The sequence below is a fragment of the Narcine bancroftii genome, chromosome 13, assembly GCF_036971445.1.
Source record: "Narcine bancroftii isolate sNarBan1 chromosome 13, sNarBan1.hap1, whole genome shotgun sequence".
Taxonomy (NCBI): domain Eukaryota; kingdom Metazoa; phylum Chordata; class Chondrichthyes; order Torpediniformes; family Narcinidae; genus Narcine; species Narcine bancroftii.
Window position 1 is genome coordinate 32,244,438 of NC_091481.1, and position 18,893 is coordinate 32,263,330.

The 18,893-nt window shown below is 41.5% G+C and overlaps 1 protein-coding gene and 1 long non-coding RNA gene across 3 annotated transcripts in view; one reads left to right on the forward strand and one right to left on the reverse strand.

The window, feature by feature from the left end:
• The window catches only part of LOC138747940 (uncharacterized), an 85,245-nt gene that overhangs the window by 64,947 nt on the left and 1,405 nt on the right, over window positions 1–18,893 (reverse strand). Inside the window, exon 2 of the long non-coding RNA XR_011347734.1 lies at window positions 15,221–15,253. This is a non-coding gene — a long non-coding RNA (uncharacterized lncRNA). The remainder of the gene's footprint in view (window positions 1–15,220; window positions 15,254–18,893) is intronic.
• The window catches only part of lmo3 (LIM domain only 3), a 78,361-nt gene continuing 76,756 nt past the window's right edge, over window positions 17,289–18,893 (forward strand). Inside the window, exon 1 of one of the 2 annotated variants that reach the window (XM_069907595.1) lies at window positions 17,289–17,953. Coding sequence is in view for 1 of the 2 variants with exons in the window: in XM_069907594.1 (XP_069763695.1) it covers window positions 18,271–18,274 (4 nt within the window). In the remaining variant the exon portion in view is untranslated. Of the gene's footprint in view, window positions 17,954–18,186; window positions 18,275–18,893 lie in introns of those variants that run through there. The other variant, XM_069907594.1, reaches the window with a different exon arrangement.

The window sequence follows — 18,893 nt, forward strand, 5'->3', positions numbered from 1 at the left end:
ACTGCTCAAACTACAGGGGAATCACGCTGCTCTCCATTGCAGGCAAAATCTTCGCTAGGATTCTCCTAAATAGGCTAATACCTAGTGTCGCCGAAAATGTCCTCCCAGAATCACAGTGTGGCTTTCGCGCAAACAGAGGAACTATTGACATGGTCCTTGCCCTCAGACAGCTCCAAGAAAAGTGCAGAGAACAAAACAAAGGACTCTACATCATCTTTGTTGACCTCACCAAAGCCTTTGACATCATGAGCAGGAAAGGGCTTTGGCAAATACTAGAGCGCCTCGGATGCCCCCCAATGTTCCTCAACATGGTTATCCAACTGCATGAAAACCAACAAGGTCGGGTCTGATACAGCAATGAGCTCTCTGAACCCTCCTCCATTGACAATGGCATGAAGCAAGGCTGTGTCCTCGCACCAACCCTCCTTACTATCTTCTTCAGCATGATGCTGAAACAAGCCATGAAAGACCTCAACAATGAAGACGCTGTTTACATCCAGTACCGCACGGATAGCAGTCTCTTCAATCTGAGGCGCCTGCAAGCTCACACCAAGACACAAGACCAACCTGTCCGTGAACTACTCTTTGCAGATGATGCCGCTTTAGTTGCCCATTCAGAGCCAGCTCTCCAGCACATGACATCCTGTTTTGCGGAAACTGCCAAAATGTTTGGCTTGGAAGTCAGCCTGAAAAAAACTGAGGTCCTCTGTCAGCCAGCTCCCCACCATGACCACCAGCCCCACCCCCCCCCACACCCCCCCCACATCTCTATCAGGCACACAGAACTCAAAACAGTCAACCAGTTTACCTACCTTGGCTGCACCATTTCATCTGATGCAAGGATCGACAAAGAGATAGACAACAGACTCGCCAAGGCAAAGAGCGCCTTTGGAAGACTACACAAAAGAGTCTGGAAAAACAACCACCTGAAGAAACACACAAAGATCAGCGTGTACAGAGCCATTGTCATACCCACACTCCTGTTCAGCTCCGAATCATGGGTCCTCTACCGGCATCACCTACGGCTCCTAGAACGCTTCCATCAGTGCTGTCTCCGCTCCATCCTCAACATTCATTGGAATGACTTCATCACCAACATCGAAGTACTCGAGCTGGCAGAGTCCGCAAGCATCGAATCCATGCTGCTGAAGACCCAACTGCGCTGGGTGGGTCACGTCTCCAGAATGGAGGACCATCGCCTTCCCAAGATCGTGTTCTATGGCGAGCTCTCCACTGGCCACCGAGACAGAGGTGCACCAAAGAAGAGGTACAAAGACTGCTTAAAGAAATCTCTTGGTGCCTGCCACATTGACCACCGCCAGTGGGTTGATATCGCCTCCAACTGTGCATCTTGGCGCCTCACAGTTCGGCGGGCAGCAACTTCCTTTGAAGAAGACCGCAGAGCCCACCTCACTGACAAAAGACAAAGGAGGAAAAACCCAACACCCAACCCCAACCCACCAATTTTCCCTTGCAACCACTGCAACCGTGCCTGCCTGTCCCGCATCGGACTTGTCAGTCACCAACGAGCCTGCAGCAGACGTGGACATACCCCTCCATAAATCTTCGTCCGCGAAGCCAAGCCATAGACATGAGTATAATTGGTGTAAAAAATTATGTTTTACCATCTAACATTAATTTGGGTCCTCTATGATCTTGAGTCAGCACCTCACATTGATATCTCCCATGGATGGAAGGTTGGAGCTCATGATGGACCTGACTACATGTACTGCTTTCTGAGGCCTTCTGCATTCTGTCGAAGTCAAAGAATTTCCCACTGAAACTATTCATTTGGCAGATCCTGAGAACCCGACACCAACCCATCCTTATGTTAATGCTCACAAAGGCCTTTGAACTGCTTTCAAATTGCCTCCTGATGATCAGTCATTTAAAAATAGTTCAAGCAAATTTAAATAATATGTTAAAATAATTAACAAAATATATTTAAAAGTATCATTAAGTTGTAGAAATAAATTAATATCAATAAGAAGAAATAAAATTAAAGAAATCACTGAAATAGTATCTACCCTTTCATTAAGGACACAGTGTATTGGGTTCCAATGTTCAGTACATTTTGCTCTGCTCATAGACTTAAGGATGAAGACAATAATGGACCAAGTGCTTTATGTTTCAACCCCAAATCCCCAATAAGTATTTGACTTATTTCAACCCCAAAATTATTAATGTGCTTGAACTCAAAATGTAATTCATTAACTATTGCATCACACCCATAACATTACAAACCATAAATGAAATCCTCATAATTGTTTTTAAAATATGCAAATTAGCACATTGGCTCATAATTAATACATTTGATCCATCTTGCTTTCCTCTTTCACACGTAAAAATAAATTATCAAGATATGTTTCAAGTGCCTTTAAAATGGCTTCAAACTTTCAGTTTGTCCTGTTTGATCCATTACATAAAATATAAGTGGAAGAAAGCATTCAAATAAATTCCTTCAGGTAGTCTTGTCTTTTATTGTAGAATTGTGACCATTCGTTAATTTAACAAAGTAATTTGCTCATTTGCACATTGTACAATCCCAGAGTAATATATTGAAATGTAAAAGGAAGGAAATTGGAAAATTCATTGTCCATCCAATCTGCAATATCCATAAAGCTATGTTCCCATGATATCACATAAATGCTTGTGCCAGTGATTTCAATAGGGGGGTCAAACAATTTCCCACTAAGATTCCATTAGACAACTGGCAAAAATCCAGAAAATTTTAAAAAGCACAGTGTAAATTGCCATTCATGTCTCTCCAAGATTTTCACCATCATTCTGCCACTATTTGGTGATGCGTTCAGGGAACCCAACTCCCCAGAGAAATGCTGATCTCCACTGGTCTCACTAAAGAGTCTTTTCTGGTTCCGTACTTCCAAGTCTCCTTGTGTAAAATATGAATGCATGTTGGAAGTCTGCGAATGCTATGTGGTTCTGCTGGTGGCGTGTGTCACATGAGTTCCTTCTCCTCCCCGCACACTCTAGTTCCCCTTCTCATTCAGCCAGAGATTTGTGAGAACTAGAAATTGTGCAAATGCGCATCCTTATTTCAGTTAGGAAAAACTATAAATCCTCCTTTTCCATTCTTGCACAAAAAATACAAAGGCTACATTTTAAAGGATTTATTGTGTAAGATCAAAGCATTAACAGCATTTGAAATAAACACCTGGTGCCTCATTAATGTCCTTTTAAAGTGAACAAAATTATGCACTTTATATTTCATTAGTCAGACACTGTAAATCAATAGATATTACGGTCACTAAATCATTCTCAGGATGGAATATACTGTTATAAAAGTACTCTGAAAGCCAAACAGAAGTAGAGCATTGTGTTTCCTTCTTTCTGAGAAATACCAACAATGTTCCTGCATAAAGTACAGAAGTGGAACCTGGGGTTTCGTTTTTTTCATAAGATAAGCTGGACCCATTAGAAAGAATTGAAGCTCCTGCACTGACACAGGCTATTAGTCCTAATTATACTTCAATAAAACTATGTCACCACAGTGAAAATAAAGATTTTCTTTCCTTTTATTTCTGGTGCAATGCACAGGTGTCAGAATTATGAAACTACAAAAGAAATCTGTGGCTATATTTTTCTTGAAGTTCAAGCCCCTGTGTCGAGGTGTTCTCACTCTAAAGACCAAGACAGAAGTCCTAAGGCTGCTGCAGCCATTGGGGCACTTTAGTTACTGCAACTATTAGTGCATTAGCGGCTTCTCTCAGGCAGAGTGGCCTGGTAACACCCATCTTCTCTCCCACCAAGATTATTGCACTGCCAACGTCCAAGCCATCTCCATCCTGAGTACCAACCGGAGATGAATCTGTCCAGTTTGGGCATTTTCAGGCCAGCATTGCAGAAAGTTCTCACTACCTTTGGTAAATTGGATCAATCAGACAATAAATTCAAAAGGAGCGGAAGTGGTGTGATAGGATGAATTGCACACAAGACTCCAAAAGAAAATGATGCTGAACAACAAAGAAATGATAATTCACCAAACATAAAACTTTTCTTGTTCTCCATCAGTCTTGGTAAAGCGGTGCTGGTGGTGTCCAAAAGATGTTTCCTCCTTCTTTCCCTATTTCACCATTTAATCATGATGAAATATTAATAATATGTTGCTGGGGGTGGTGGGGGGAGGGGGTGGGGAGCTGAAGTAAGGTAATGATTGCATTTGATGCCACCTTTTGTTAATAGCTATCTAAAAGCCTGCCTTTGGTCTTCTGGGGATAAAAGCATCAGAGGCCCAAATTAAATGGAACATTAGTTTAGCTTCCCTCTATTCCAAACATTTTGAAATAAACCATATGTGTCCTTGTGAGCAGTTTTTGGACATATAGCAATAAGGCAAAATTGAGTAGAAAACAAGCTTAAATATATATCGGTAATAGAGAAAAAGAGCTGGCAGCCTTCCATTTTTGCCTTTAAAGATCAATCGTGAATGATTAAAAATGTGAATCCAGATCTCTTTCATTTTGGGCAACCAAAAGAGTCAATCATTAAGAAAAGTGAAACCAGAACAAATGGCTGAAAGTCACATTTATAAAAAGATTTAAGCCATCAATTCCTTCTAAAATCAGGGCTAGACATTACTGAATGGAGTTGAATCTCCTACCTTTTGAGCAAAGGGCTTCTCCTACCTTAGTTTTGGGCCTGAGTAGAGCTAAATCAACACCATAAACTATTGGACAAACAATGACAAACTGGAGCCACTCAGGATTTGTCCATGAGTCAGGACTCTTTGCCCAAAACATTGACTGACCATTTCTGAAAGATGCAACATTTAAGCACCATTCAGATTGATATGCACTGAGATCAGTGGATTTTTGTCTGTTTCATTTGTTGTTTACAGTCTTAAAAGAGAAAGAAATAGATAGAATGTGGAATGGATTGCAATTATGGGCCAGGAAATTCATGTTTCCATAAAGAGATTTTTACCAAATGCAAATGTCAATCCACAATCTTCCCTTTCCTTTCTAACTACTTTTTTCTCTCTGTCCTGAAGTGATCAGCTCTTTGATAGGATGCAATTCCAAGGGCAACAGTCATCCTCTGGTGCCATGTGACCATAGTCAGCCTTTGTTTACAAGCCTTAAGAGTCATGGTAACAGAGCTGTGGTCAAAGGTTTTAGCACTAACGGAAAAACAAAGAAGATAGCTCTTACATTAGCCGCACACTGATGTCATCTGCTGAATCATTGGGAAAGCCCTTCTTTCAGTTTGCCTAAATATTACTCATTGTTGTTAAATATTCCAATATGAACAACATTCTGGCTTAGTAATATGTCAGCATCAGGAACTGCAGTAACGAGAGGTATGGGCAAGGTGGAGGGAAATAATGGAACTATTGAATGATCACATGCTAGCTGCTGTCCAAAGTTTATGTTAATACAAAGAGTTCTTAAATACCTTATCACAAAATAGAGTTTTCAGAGATGAAGTACAGTAGGAGGAGATTCTGTTCAATTGAATGGAAATAAAGTGATGTGGGTTTTTTTTTTCCCACCAGTTTGCTAAAAGTGACAGGATACGGAATTCATTTTATTTTCAGAGGTGACAAAATGGCATCCAATTTTAAGACCCTTCTGTTGATCCTATAACACTTTCTCAGGCCACTTAACCAATTAAATTTCACAATGTTTAATTGCTGTGAATTGTGTAATTTTGAAGGAGCTAAATTAAAAAATACACTGCTAAACAATTCACTATCAACTTCCAATGTTAACAACGGAGCTCTGTGATGGATGCTAATATTATGCTATATTACAATAAACAAAATTTTCAGTCAGTCTGTTTCCGTGGATTAGGATTTCCCGAAAATTCCCTGGTTTTCTTTGAATTGAGCCATGGGAAGATTTAGACCCACTTAAAAAGGGAGACTGGGTTTTAATTTAATACATTATTTTAGAGGCCAAATTTCTGATAACATTTGTTCCCTCAGTGTGCAGTATAATATTCATTTAGAACAGTGGTTCTCAAACTTTTTCTTTCCACTCACATCCCACTTTAAGTAATCCCTATCCCACCAGTGCTCTGTGATTAGTAAGGGATTGCTTAAGGTGGGATATGAGTGGGAAGGGAAGGTTGAGAACCACTGCTCTAGACCCACTTGTTACTGAAATATTTGCTTGAGAAAAACTGTCATTGGCCCATTTTCTTTGGAGTTCTGAAACCCTGCACATAATGAGTCAATGAGGTACGATTAAAATAGTAGTTTTCAAACCTTTTACTTTCCACCCACATCCCCCCTTAAGCAATCCTTTACTAATCACAGAACACCGATGCCATGGGGAATACTTCAAGTGGGATGTGGGTGGAAAGAAAAAGGTTGAGAACCATTGATTTTAGATGAAGAGTGCAAGTCTCAGAGACAGGCTTGAATCCACAACTTTGCATCTCAAAGTCCAAACATCAGCCACAGAGAAAAACCAACAGCAGAAGCTTTCCCGACAGAAATTAGTGTGGCATTTTGGCAATATGAATCATAATCAGGTTAATTATCATGTTGTTTGCAGTAGCAGTGCTATGGTTTACAGGTACAACATTGTAGAAAATTATGGTTCCAAAAATACAATATTTAAAATAAATATTTAGTGCAAAAACAAAATAATTGAGGTACTGTTGATATGTACGTATAACATTCCACTCCTACCACAATATTCTTGCTTTTAGTATACTAGATAATGCATGCATGTATATGTGGCACATATTACATCTTCAGGAAGAGCTGAAGCATGGTGGCAAGCCAACACCACTGGAAGTAGAGATCTGTATTCAACACTAACTTCACACCAGCAAGGTCAACCTGAATCTTAATGATGCAGATAATGCCCATGTGTTCAACAAGCACATGGGATTAACTGTTCAGCAGGAACGACCCCCCACCTATGCTATTTACAGGTGTAATCAAGAACGCAGCTCATTGCTGATTGACTTCTAATGAGTGTCGCTTTGATTTAACCAGTGCTCAGCATTGCTATTCTTTAAATAGACAGAAGTTTGCCTTGTGTGTGAGCCAAGTGGTGGATGGAGATCTTCACCATTTCTTCACACACCAGTAACTCCTAGATGAGACTTCATGAAAAGGTATTTCTCTTGACATATGACAGGGAAAATAAAGACAGGACATTTGGGGCAGTAGAATCCACCAAATATTGCAGGATGAGAGGAAGAAGTATTTTCTTTAGGAAGTCATAGGAGCCTTGGGTTTTCTGGAAGCGATTCCCTGACCTGTTCAATGGACAGGGGATATCTGCACTTGAAATTAATAAACCCAGTTTCACATTAAGGAGGTCACGGATGTGTTCTGTTCCAAGAAAGCGGAATAGATCTCATTTTATATTTATATGACCATAAACTCATTAGAATTATGATAGTTTCTGACTCCGTAGATGCCGGCCAACCTGTTTAGTGTTTGTAACATTTTCTATTTGATTTCAGGGTTCCAGCATTTGCAGCATTTTAGTTGGTTTTTTTTCAGGAGATCACAGTGGTCAACAATTCCCGAGTTGATTTTGAGTGAGTAAGAGTATTAAAAGCATGGGAACCCAGATTTGCATACGTCCTTTGATCTGCGTGATATGTTTCAGCAATGTGCACAGGTACTCAACACGAGTGCACTTAATGTTAATTGAGCAACCGAAGAGATTAACTCTCTTTATATATAATATTCCACTGCTCTCTTTCCTTAAACCAGGGTCAGTTAGGCATCCCACTTACCTGAAAACCAACTTTTCACCCTGAACTCTAGAATGAGTAGTTATCCTAGCATTGACAAGAACAAGAGAAGTGAGAGGCAAAAGAGCAAGGAGCAGGTTCAGGATGCCAAGTGCATCTCTTGAATCACATGAGGATTTAGACATTTATGGACCGACTTTCAAATTTGAGCACCATTCACCTGAAGCAATTCCTTGAAACTTGGACAAACTTATGAACTCCACCTCCACTGTGCTCTGTTTGACAGCATTTCTACTTTGCGACCAACATGTAATGATATCCCTGACACCAACAATGGACTCTCAGTTCACAAGGTAACAGTATGTATTTTGACATACTGAAGTCAAAGCGCCTGGAACTAGTCTTGGCCAACTTCATCATGCTTAGTCAATGTCAATTAGTAAACAGGAGAAAGAGATGAGATTTCATTGGTCTCCAGCTTCCTTTGGGGGAAAGGCATCTCTGAGGATTTTAAATTGTGAACAGCAGTGGTTCTCAACCTTTTTCTTTCCACTCATATACCACTTTAAGTAATCGCTAGGCCAGGGGTGTCAAACTGAAATTCACAGAGGGCCAAAATTAAAAACTTGGACTAAGTCGTGGGCCAAACTAAATATTTATTGAAAATTTTCAACATCTGCATGTTTTCTCTTCTTTCAACATATGTAATGTTAAACTTTTTCTTATTGAAATAAATGTTTAATAATAGTTTTGGTTAAACTCTTTCCAGAAGAAGCATTAACAAATGAGAAATAAAATATTCAATAAATAATATTTCTCTATAGCCTTTAAGCTCCTTTTAAATGTATTTTTTTTCACAAGGCAACAAGTCAAAAAAATAACAACTTGCTTCAATGAAAATCCAATCTTTCAACTATGAACAGTCCAAAGTTAACCAAAGAAAATATTAATCCAAGCTTAGCTTGCTACACTGTGATTTACTCTGATGCACCTGGGTCTAAACCAGATACTTGGCATCTCTTCTTAGATGCAAGTTCATCAAACTGTGGGGTCAGAGTTTGCCTCTCGCCTGTCTTGAAAGGTCCTGTTTTCTGTCTTTCGTTTGGCCATTTTTCGTAAGGGGTTTATTACATGTGAGTGGGGCGACAGGTTGCAGATGCCAATGAAAGGAAAGCGAGGAGGTGGGGGCGATTAGCGGGCTGACGGGCCGGCGCCAACGCATTTGCAAAGCATTCTGGGATTTGTAGTATTAGCTGTGCATGCGCTATACTGGCGCGGCGGCCAGCGGGTCAGCTCTAATACATATTTGATATGATCTTGCAGGCCAAATATAATTATATTGGCCCGTGGGCCTGAGTTTTACATGTGTGCCCTAGACCATAGGTGCTCAGAGATTAATAACAGATTGCTTAAAGTGGTACGTGAGAGGGAAGGGAAGGTTGAGAAGTTTGAAAGCCACCGTTTTAATCGTACCTCATTGACTCCTTGTGTGCACGGTTTCAGAACTCCAAAGGAAAATGGACCAATGACTGTTTTTCTCAAGCAAAACATTTCAGTAACAATTGGGTCTAGAGCAGTGATTCTCAACCTTCGCTTCCCACTCACATCCCACCTTAAGCAATCCCTTGCTAATCATAGAGCGCCGATGGCCTAGCGATAACTTGAAGTGGTATGTGAGTGGGAAGAAAAAGGTTGAGAACCATTAGTGTATATCATGGCAAGTAGGAAATAGCAAAAAAGCATTCATTTGGTTATATCCATTCTTCCCACACTTTCTTTTAACCATTCTTGAATGTCACATGATGATTCTGAAACCAAAAACATTCTGTGACACTAATTGCTATAAACATAAGGAACACACTTCTGAGCTTCGACCAGTAGCCACCAACAGAAAATGATGCTTCCTCAACAGGTAAATCAGTGGTTCTCAACCATTTTCTTTCCACTCACATCCCCCTTTAAGCCACCCCTATTGTCATCAGTGCTAGTGAGCGATGGCTTAAGGGGGGATGTGAGTGGGAAACAAAGGATGACAATCACTGCTCTAGACCCAATTGTTACTGAAATATTTTGCCTGAGAAAAATGGTCATTGGCCCATTTCCTTTGGAGTTCTGAAACCGGGCACATAATGAGTCAATGAGGTACGATTAAAACAGTGGTTTTCAAACTTTTTCTTTCCACCCACAGACCACCTTATACAATCCCTTACTAATCCCCGAGCACCAGTGGCATAGGGAATACTTAAAGTGGGATGTGAATGAGAAAGGTTGAGAACCACTGAGGTAGATTATTGCCCAATCATTTAAATCAGGAACAGTAATCAGTCACTCAGCCCTTCTGCACTTAATATGATCCTTCCAGCTCTGATTTCAATCTCAACTCAGCCTAGTAACATTCCTCCCACCTTGATTACCAGTATCTGTGTCCCTCTGCTTTATAAATATTCAAAGACACTGCCTTGTGAGAAGAGTCACAAGACTTCATGGCCACTGAGGAGGAAAAAAATTACTCTGTCTTCAATGGGCAATCCTTTACTTTTAAACAATGAGCCTTAGTTTTAGACTTTCCCCAGTGTAGAAGTGTACTCTCCACATTCATCCAATCAAGATCCCTCAGGATATTATATATCTTAATCATCCCTGAACACTCTTTCAAAGTCCTGCAAATGAAAGCCTTGTTTGCCCATCCTTTCCCCACAAGACAATCCAGGGAATGCCCCATTAATGCTTCTCCCAACTGCCTCCAAGTCCTTAGCATCCTACTTTAAACAAGGGATGCCAAGTTGTACACCATATACACTAACACAATCCCCAAGATGTCTGAAACACAATCTCCCCATTTTGACATTTATTTCCCCTTTCCATAAATAACAGTGGGGGTCGAGAGAGGCCAGTTCAAGGTGAATAAAAAAATAATTTCAGATTTGCTGCATCACGTAGGAAGTTGGAGAAACACTAAATTATTAGTGAATTTAGCATGCTTAATCGCATAACGACACAGACACATTGTGTCAGTTCAGCTGAGCTAAAAATGTTTTGCCACTGATTTTCGTTTATAGTCAGCATCTGATGCCTCTCCTGTCAGTGTCCAACAATAGTCGGCCATTGCTTTGATACCATTTTTCCATGGTGGCAATGTCCTGGTGAATCCTTTCACCATGTTTGGAACTTATTGCACCAAGATCAGCAGGGAAGATGTCCAAGTGAGAATGCAGAAAATTAATTTTCAATGACACTTTGCACACTTCATGGCTTTGTCTGCTTGACGCACATTGTCAGTCAGTTGGATGTAGTTTGGAAAATACACATCAACATCTATAAATGCCTTCCAAAGCATTGCCAGGCCTAAGACAACATTGGCATAGCACCTACACTGAGTGCATTTCCAGGTATGCTTGAACCGACCAAAACAGATTACTTTGTGGGCAATATATTAATACACTTAAAAAATACAGGAAATCACAAAAAATGGGTTTTGTCTAAAAAAACGGAATGTGATAGGAAAATGTTGAGGCGATGTTTATGATCAGCAGCCCAAAATCCATAAAATACACCTAAAAGTGTTCAAGAAGCAAAATCTTTGTTATCCAATGTAATCATACTCCGTTTTCCTAATTCAGGGCTAGGCATCCTTTTATACCACAGTATTGGGAATATTCCCTATGCCACAGTATTGGGAATATTCCCTATGCCACAGTATTGGGAATATTCCCTATGCCACAGTATTGGGAATATTCCCTATGCCACAGTATTGGGAATATTCCCTATGCCACAGTATTGGGAATATTCCCTATGCCACAGTATTGGGAATATTCCCTATGCCACAGTATTGGGAATATTCCCTATGCCACAGTATTGGGAATATTCCCTATGCCACAGTATTGGGAATATTCCCTATGCCACAGTATTGGGAATATTCCCTATGCCACAGTATCTCAACTGTATCTTTCCACTCAACTACCACTTTAAATATTCCTTATGCCACTGGTGCTCTGTGATTAGTAAGGGATTGTTTAAGGTGGTATGTGGGTGGAAAGAAAAAATTTGAAAACTACGGTTTTAATCATACCTCATTGACTTGTTATGTGCACAGTTTCATAACTCCAAAGGAAATGGGCCAATTACAATTTTTCTCCAGCAAATTATTTCATTAATAATTGGGTATCGAGCAGTGATTCTCAACCTTCCCTTCCCACCCACATACCGCCTTAAGCAATCCCTGACCAATCACAGAGCACTAAAGGCATTGCTTAAGGTGGAATGTGAGTTTTTTTTAAAAAAGGTTGCCCACCCCTGTCCTAATGACTTGCTCTATCTGGCTTCTAACTTTTTGTGAATCATGCACCAGGAGCCAGAAGGAGAGGGGGTGATGGACAATAGAACCAGGTGGTAAAATATTGATGGGACAGAGGCTAGCAGATGGTATGAGACTAGAAGGGGAGGGGATGATGGCAGATGGAATCAAGTGAAGAGAAGGAATTGGAAAGGTGAACAATGGAAAAGAAAACTAGATGAGTGTGTGGGGGTGGAGAATATTGGGGAATGGGTTGTCTGAAATTGGAAATGCAGTGTTCATATCTTTGGCTTGGCTTCGCAGACGAAGATTTATAGAGGGGTAAATGTCCACGTCAGCTGCATTGAGAGGTAAAATGCTGACGTGAAAGATATTCTTCTCGCACAAGGGCAGATTGCAAGAGCAAGAGCCAATAATAACACTGTCCCCTACAATTGGTAGTTTAGTGGTTGCATGTTCAACAGAAATAAACAGTACCTGTTTCAAGAGACAAATTAAAGGATACAGCAGTTGAACAAGCACATCTATGTCCCTGTCCACGGTCGCCATTCTGTTGTTTGCAGTTCCTTTAAAGGTAAAGGTTCCATTATTGTCACACAATACTACATTAAGGCATGCGCATGAAATTCTTTAACCTTGCCTATCGTAAGGAAGACAGAGAATCAGCACTTTGTCCAGCGCCCCTTACAGAAATTAGGCCCCGGCAAGGAACTAACCTATGACCCCCCCCCACCCCCCCCCCCCCCTGGTTTACAAGATCAGTGCTCGGACCATCTAGGTTCGTATCCTGTTTTTATCCCGTCGTGCACATGAGCCAACCTCTGGCCATCTAGTAATAAAAAAGCACCATCCAGCAAACCAGGAAAGCTCCATAGATCTCTTCTGGTGCATAATCTTTAATTTAGTGATTTATCCAAGCTTCTAAATGGGGTGTTAGCACCCCAAAGACCACTAATTTAATTCTTTGCTGTTTTTTTTTGTTTTGTTTTTCTCCTCTTCTTAGTACTGAAATGTCAGCAGGTTGTCCACGTCTCCAAGGAGCCAACTTCTCTTTTACCTTCAAAGAGATATATTTTGCTTGATAGCCTCAACATGAAAGTGTTGTGTTTATCCCCAGAACCAACAGATTCAGATATATTTGGGATAACTTTAACCTCCAAGATAGGTAGGTTGGAGCTGGGTGAGATATTAAAATATGTATATATATATATATATATAAAAGGCATCAAAACAGTATTTGGGGAATACTACACCGTCAGTGATGCCAATTCACAGATGAGACAATCAAAGACTCATCAACTCTCTCAGATCTCAGAAAAGATCCTTTCTCGATATTTTGAGCAAAACTGATATGGTATTCCCAGTGACCTGTTCAAATGTTATCCCTCAAACAAAATCTGATTATCTGGTCATCATTGCAGAGGCCTTGCTGCCATTGAATCATCCAGCACAAGGACGGCCCCGTGGTCCTTCAAGCCTTCATTTAAGCTCGTGCTGTGCTTTGTGGTAGCCTGTTCTACACAGGTCATCTGCCACATTTATTGCATCACAGCAGCATAGATATTTTGAAATTACCTCAGTAGTTTGCAAAATAATGAGATGGGAATAAGCGCTTTATCAATGCAATTGTCCCACTCAGCCCTTAAGGAAAGGCAAAGCTAAGCGTGATGACATCAAAGTGCTTTTCCAACCCAACTTTGCTCCCTGTAACCCAGGAGCAACTGGAATAGTTTTTGCCGATATTCTATCACCAAAGATCTGATCTCCCACCTGTAATTAGAGCAACAAACGTCAAAGGTCCTCTCCAACCACTTCGCATTACGACTTCCCACAACCCCAAGACACTGGCAAGTTCACCTCCACGTCCTCCCTTGCATTTTACTTCCCACAGTCACTTGGTCCTCTAAACACTGCTTTGGGGGAGGGGTTTTTTTTTCATTTTCTTGAATTTAGACATACAGTACGATCACAGGCCCTTTCAGCCCTTGAGCACATGCCAACCAATTACACCCAATTGACTGACAACCCCCATACATTTTGAACAGTAGCAGGAAACCGGGGCACCCAGAGCAAACCCACACGGGGAGAACGTACAAACACCTTTACAGGCAGCATGGGAAATTCAAACCCCGGTCGCTGTCACTGCAACACTGTAACAGTGTTGCGCGAACTGCCTCGCTAACCATGCCACCCTCTGTGAAGACAGATGCAACAGAGTTATTTTCAATGTTATTTCCTTCTACACCATTATGGTTTCAGCTGTCACAATCTGCAAGGGACCCACATTAACCCATTGCTTTTTATATACTGTACAGGTGTTCCAGGTATGGGTGGGTGGGTGGATGAGGGGTAAAGACTATTGAAGCACACAAATTGATCCTAAAACAGTATCTATGAATGATCATTTCTTTCCTTTTCCCACTTTGGTATCCATTCCCCTATAAATGTTGGAGTATTTGTAGACATATGCCATGAATATCATCAACAATGCCAGTCTGATGGCAAGGGCAAGTATTTTGTTTGCTGTGTAACAATGCACATTACCAGATTTAAGGTTCCAGCTTGAGCGAGGTGCGCAGCTAGTTGATTGACCCACCTCCCCCCTAGATGCCAGTCTCCGAACACTTGTATTCTCACCGTGACATAACGATTTCAGCCTCTCGTGACCTTCAACATTGCTGGCAGGACAGGGCATTGCAAATCAATGCAGCAGTTCTTGGAGCTGATGGAATAACTCATTTGCATCTCCTGTACTGATGCTCAAACTTCAGCGTCCCCATATTCTAATGCACTATTACCTACAGGCAGTTTATTTTCTTCAGCTAGGTACCACTTGTTGTGAATTGTCCACCACCTCTCAACCACTGGTTCCCACACACCTTCTCACCTGTGGCCACTGTGCTGGGTTGAAAATGTCTCTGTAAAATGTGTTCCTCTCACTACAGTGAGACTTTGAAATGCTTCTCTTTATTCTGTTCACTGCAATCGAGAGGATAATACCCACTCTGATTATCCTGCACAGCTGCATAATGTGGCAAGGTCATCTTTAATGACCTTAATAAGCCCTTAACAAGCAAACCCGTTTTTTTTTCTTCTCTTTAAGCATTCAAGAATCTATTCTTGAAGAAGAATGAATCCTGGGACCATTTGTAAAAATGGCCAACCTGTCGTTAACACTCTTCAGCCCTTGCACGACCTCACCACATGTGACATTGCATCCTTCAAGCTGAAAATCTGACTCACCATTTTCCTGAATTACTGTGACCTTCAACTCCCCTGTGGAAATCAAAGATCTTTAGGTAAATTCCTTGGCATGTGTTTTTTTTTGTTTAAAGACGAAAGTACACTGTAAATCTTATCTATTAGTTAAAGGATTGTCAGTGCCAATCCAGGATTCTTACAGTAGAAGAAATTTCTCCTCTTTTAAGTGCAAAATCATAACATTACCATTTCCCAAAGTGCTCTGTGTTTTAGGCTGCTTTTCTAATTAGTGGGATGATAACAGCGTGGCTGATTGGCATTATAAAAGCATTAGTTTGGCTTCATCTGTCCCAGGTGTGCTGTATTATTTCTTTCTCTCACTGTTTCAGATCAGCACCATTGCTACTTAAAGTTTCCAACTGAGGAATCAAAACAGATTTTTTTTAAGACATTAAAACAGAACTTTCCCTGCCAAGACTTATCATTAGTTGCTTTCATCTGAAAGTACAAACTATACAAAGTTGGTTTCTCTTACCCCTTTGTTACAACAGCAGAATAAAAAGGACGTTAAAGAGGAAAGGAAGAAAAGATGGAGCTCTGTCAGTGCTATTAAAACTGGCGTCACTACAAAGGTTAGCAGATCTAACTGTCAATACTATGAACGAGTCGAGTCCAGAAAAAGAGAGGGGAGGGAGGAGGAGGAGTGAGAAAGAGATACTTTGATATTTTGGAATGTTAGAAGGGTGAATGTGAAAAATTGGAGGTTGGGGATCTAATTACCCAACCATAATTGGGGGCTAGGGAATAAGTTGCAGTCCTCTCAACTCACCACAGATCAATTATGTTAAGAGAACATCTGTAAGTAGAACTTAATGAGGTCCATTAGAGCAACATGTACAGCCTCCTCTAACAGTACTTGTCAGCTTCTTGGATGAGCTGAAGGAAGCTGCTAACTAGGGACCTGGTGAGGTGCTTAAATACTGGAGGAAAAGAAACAGGCCCACTCAGGTTCGGTGCTCGAGAAGAGAGACAGGTGGCCCTTTCATCCTGGCAGTCACGGTTAGAAGAGAAAAGTAGCTGGTTCTGCTGTCATTCCCATGAAAAGAAATTTGCTCTCTTTCTGTCTTCCTTGGAAACTGAGCGGTTTTTTTAAAGAAAAAGGAGAATCCTTACTTAATTTTTGCCTCGCCCTATTTAATATCTGTGATTACGGAAATTCACAGTTGGTTTACTTTGTAAAAAAAAGGGAGACAAAACCACACATTAGAGTGTGCAACAGAGAAAGCGAAAACTTGGCGGGTGTTTGCTCTATTAACCCTTTCTGCAGAGATTTCAATACAAGGTGAGTTCAATCATTGTTCTGTGCGGTGAAATTGATTTTAAGGTAAGCTTGTGAAAAATAAGAGGATTCATTAAACGGTTTGATGCATGGGAGACTTTCAGGGCATATTATGCCTGGATTAAAGCTTTCGAAGTAGGAAACGGTCACCTCCTTTATTTATTTTCAAGGGGTTTTCTTGAGAGTCTTCAATTAAGCACTTAATTATCCCATGATGAAAGAAAATGTTTGCTTTGTTGCAAGCAGATCTCCAGCTTGATAGGATGCTTTTTTATAAGTGATATGGTGGGGGGGGGGGGAGAAAGACTTGAGGAGGGTATGATTTTTCTTTCCCCCCCCCCTTCCCAATTTTGGACAGAATGATGATTAAATTCCACCTCTTGTTCACCAAATCACTTGATGTGGACTAGCACTTCATTGCTGGTAAATCTCTGATCACATCTGTGTAGTTACAGTAAGTGATGGGTCTCGCCAACCGTGTGGTTTTTGCGATAATTTCTGTGAATAATTCATATGATTATGAAGGGGAGAATTGCTATTTTGTCTCTTTGCACTGACAAAAAAAAAGAACTGAAAATGGTATGGTTGGGCAGATAGTCCGCATTCAAATAATTTAATTCATGACACAAAAAAAACCTAATTACTGTCAGGTAATACCTTGTCAGCTTTAATGCATTTCATCAGTCATAATGAACAGAGAGGAGCATTTTATGACCCATCTAATTATCATTACATTTAGGTGGTGGGGAGAAGGAGAAATGTATGGCGTTAAATGTTAACTATTGATTTCTTTCCCTCCCCACCCCTCTTCTTTATCAAATGTAGTTGTATCATATTTATTCATTTAAATCTTCTCTGAGACGGTGAAAAGACAATGTGCAATCGGGGTTTGGGCAGTTTGACAGAGGCAGTGGAAAGTGGTTCAAAGTGCCCGGCTCACCAGCGTTATTAAGAATCTATTGCCACGGTCTAAATAGAGTACTAATTACTGGGAAATGATGTCACTGGAGGCAGAAGAATAATCCTATCATTTAATTAGTTGAATGAGTTAAACAAAGATTTGCATAGATGCACTAATCAGTTCCCATGAATTACGGTGCAGTCACGGCGAGCCAGGGACAGATGATCATAGGTTTTTTTTAAAATCTCATCTCCTTGAACATAATTAATTTAATTGTCCTCATTAGTTGTTCCATTTGTTTTGATTTTATTCTCTCGTCTCTTCCATCCCGCCCCTGCCTCTCTCTCTCTCTCTGTAACTGGTTAACAAACGACAGCTATTTCAAAGGAGTGGTGAACGGGTGAAAGGATTTTTTTATTTTCAATGTGAAAACCAGGAAAGGACAAGTCGGCTCTGTTACACTTTTGACAAGCGGTTAAATCAATAGGAAGGGTCTCGTTAATCCGCAGTCTGTGGCTCTGGACGCACGCAAGAGGTTGGTGCTGGTTTGCTTTGCCTATCTCCAAGGTGTGTGTGTATATGAGAGAGAGAGAGAGAGACTGGCGTGTGTGCAGTGGACCGACCGTGGGCAAAGCTTGTAAATTTCACCATGGGGGGAAATTGGCTACTGAGGGCTGATCCATCCCGGAACATTCGCCAGTGTCGAGTTGCGAGCCAGTGTGTGCGCTGCTGTCTGTAAGTGTGTGTGTGTGTGTGTGTGTCAGCCGCTTCCTCGCTCATAATCTCGCCGGCCAAGGGATTGAATTAGTAGCTGATGAAGCTGATTTCATTTAGGACCATTATTATAAGCTGATGGGTAAGTTGTCCTCGATCACTCTGCACCGGTTACGCCTCAGGATCGAGCACCTGTAGCTGAGTTCCGAGACCAACTCCTATACCGACGGTTCCTTGAGGATCTCAAACTTTCGGATACATTGCCTTGTTCTGTTTTTGACCTTGTTCCGGAACCAAGTGCAGTTCCCAGCCTTTTGGAGAGCCTTTCTGGTTTTTATTTTCATTCTTAACAGGCTCGGAATAAGCATGTTGCCAGTTTTAGTTCCTAGTCGAGACGTGCAGGTGAAAGGGGGGGGGGGGCGCGGCTTATAATCCCCCCTCTACCCCCGCCCGCCACCGAAGCAGGGCACTTATCGCCAGTTAGCTCCGGGGGCAACACGCGTGCCCCGGGAAAAGTTGACTTCCGAGTGATCTTCAGGCGCGGGGGTTTTTCTCTCTCTTCCCCCCCCCCCCTCCCTGCGGAAGGGGGACGCGCATCACGGCGGGAGGGTCTGCCTGTTGCAAATGTGGCCCCGAGCCGCAGGCACACGGGCGTGTCGTCCCCGAGTCCGCGGCGCCTTGCAACTCAGACTCGGGTGACGCGTGGGTGGGCTCTCCCTGCTGCTTGGCGAGAAAATACCAGGCTGACGGGAGGCGCGGAG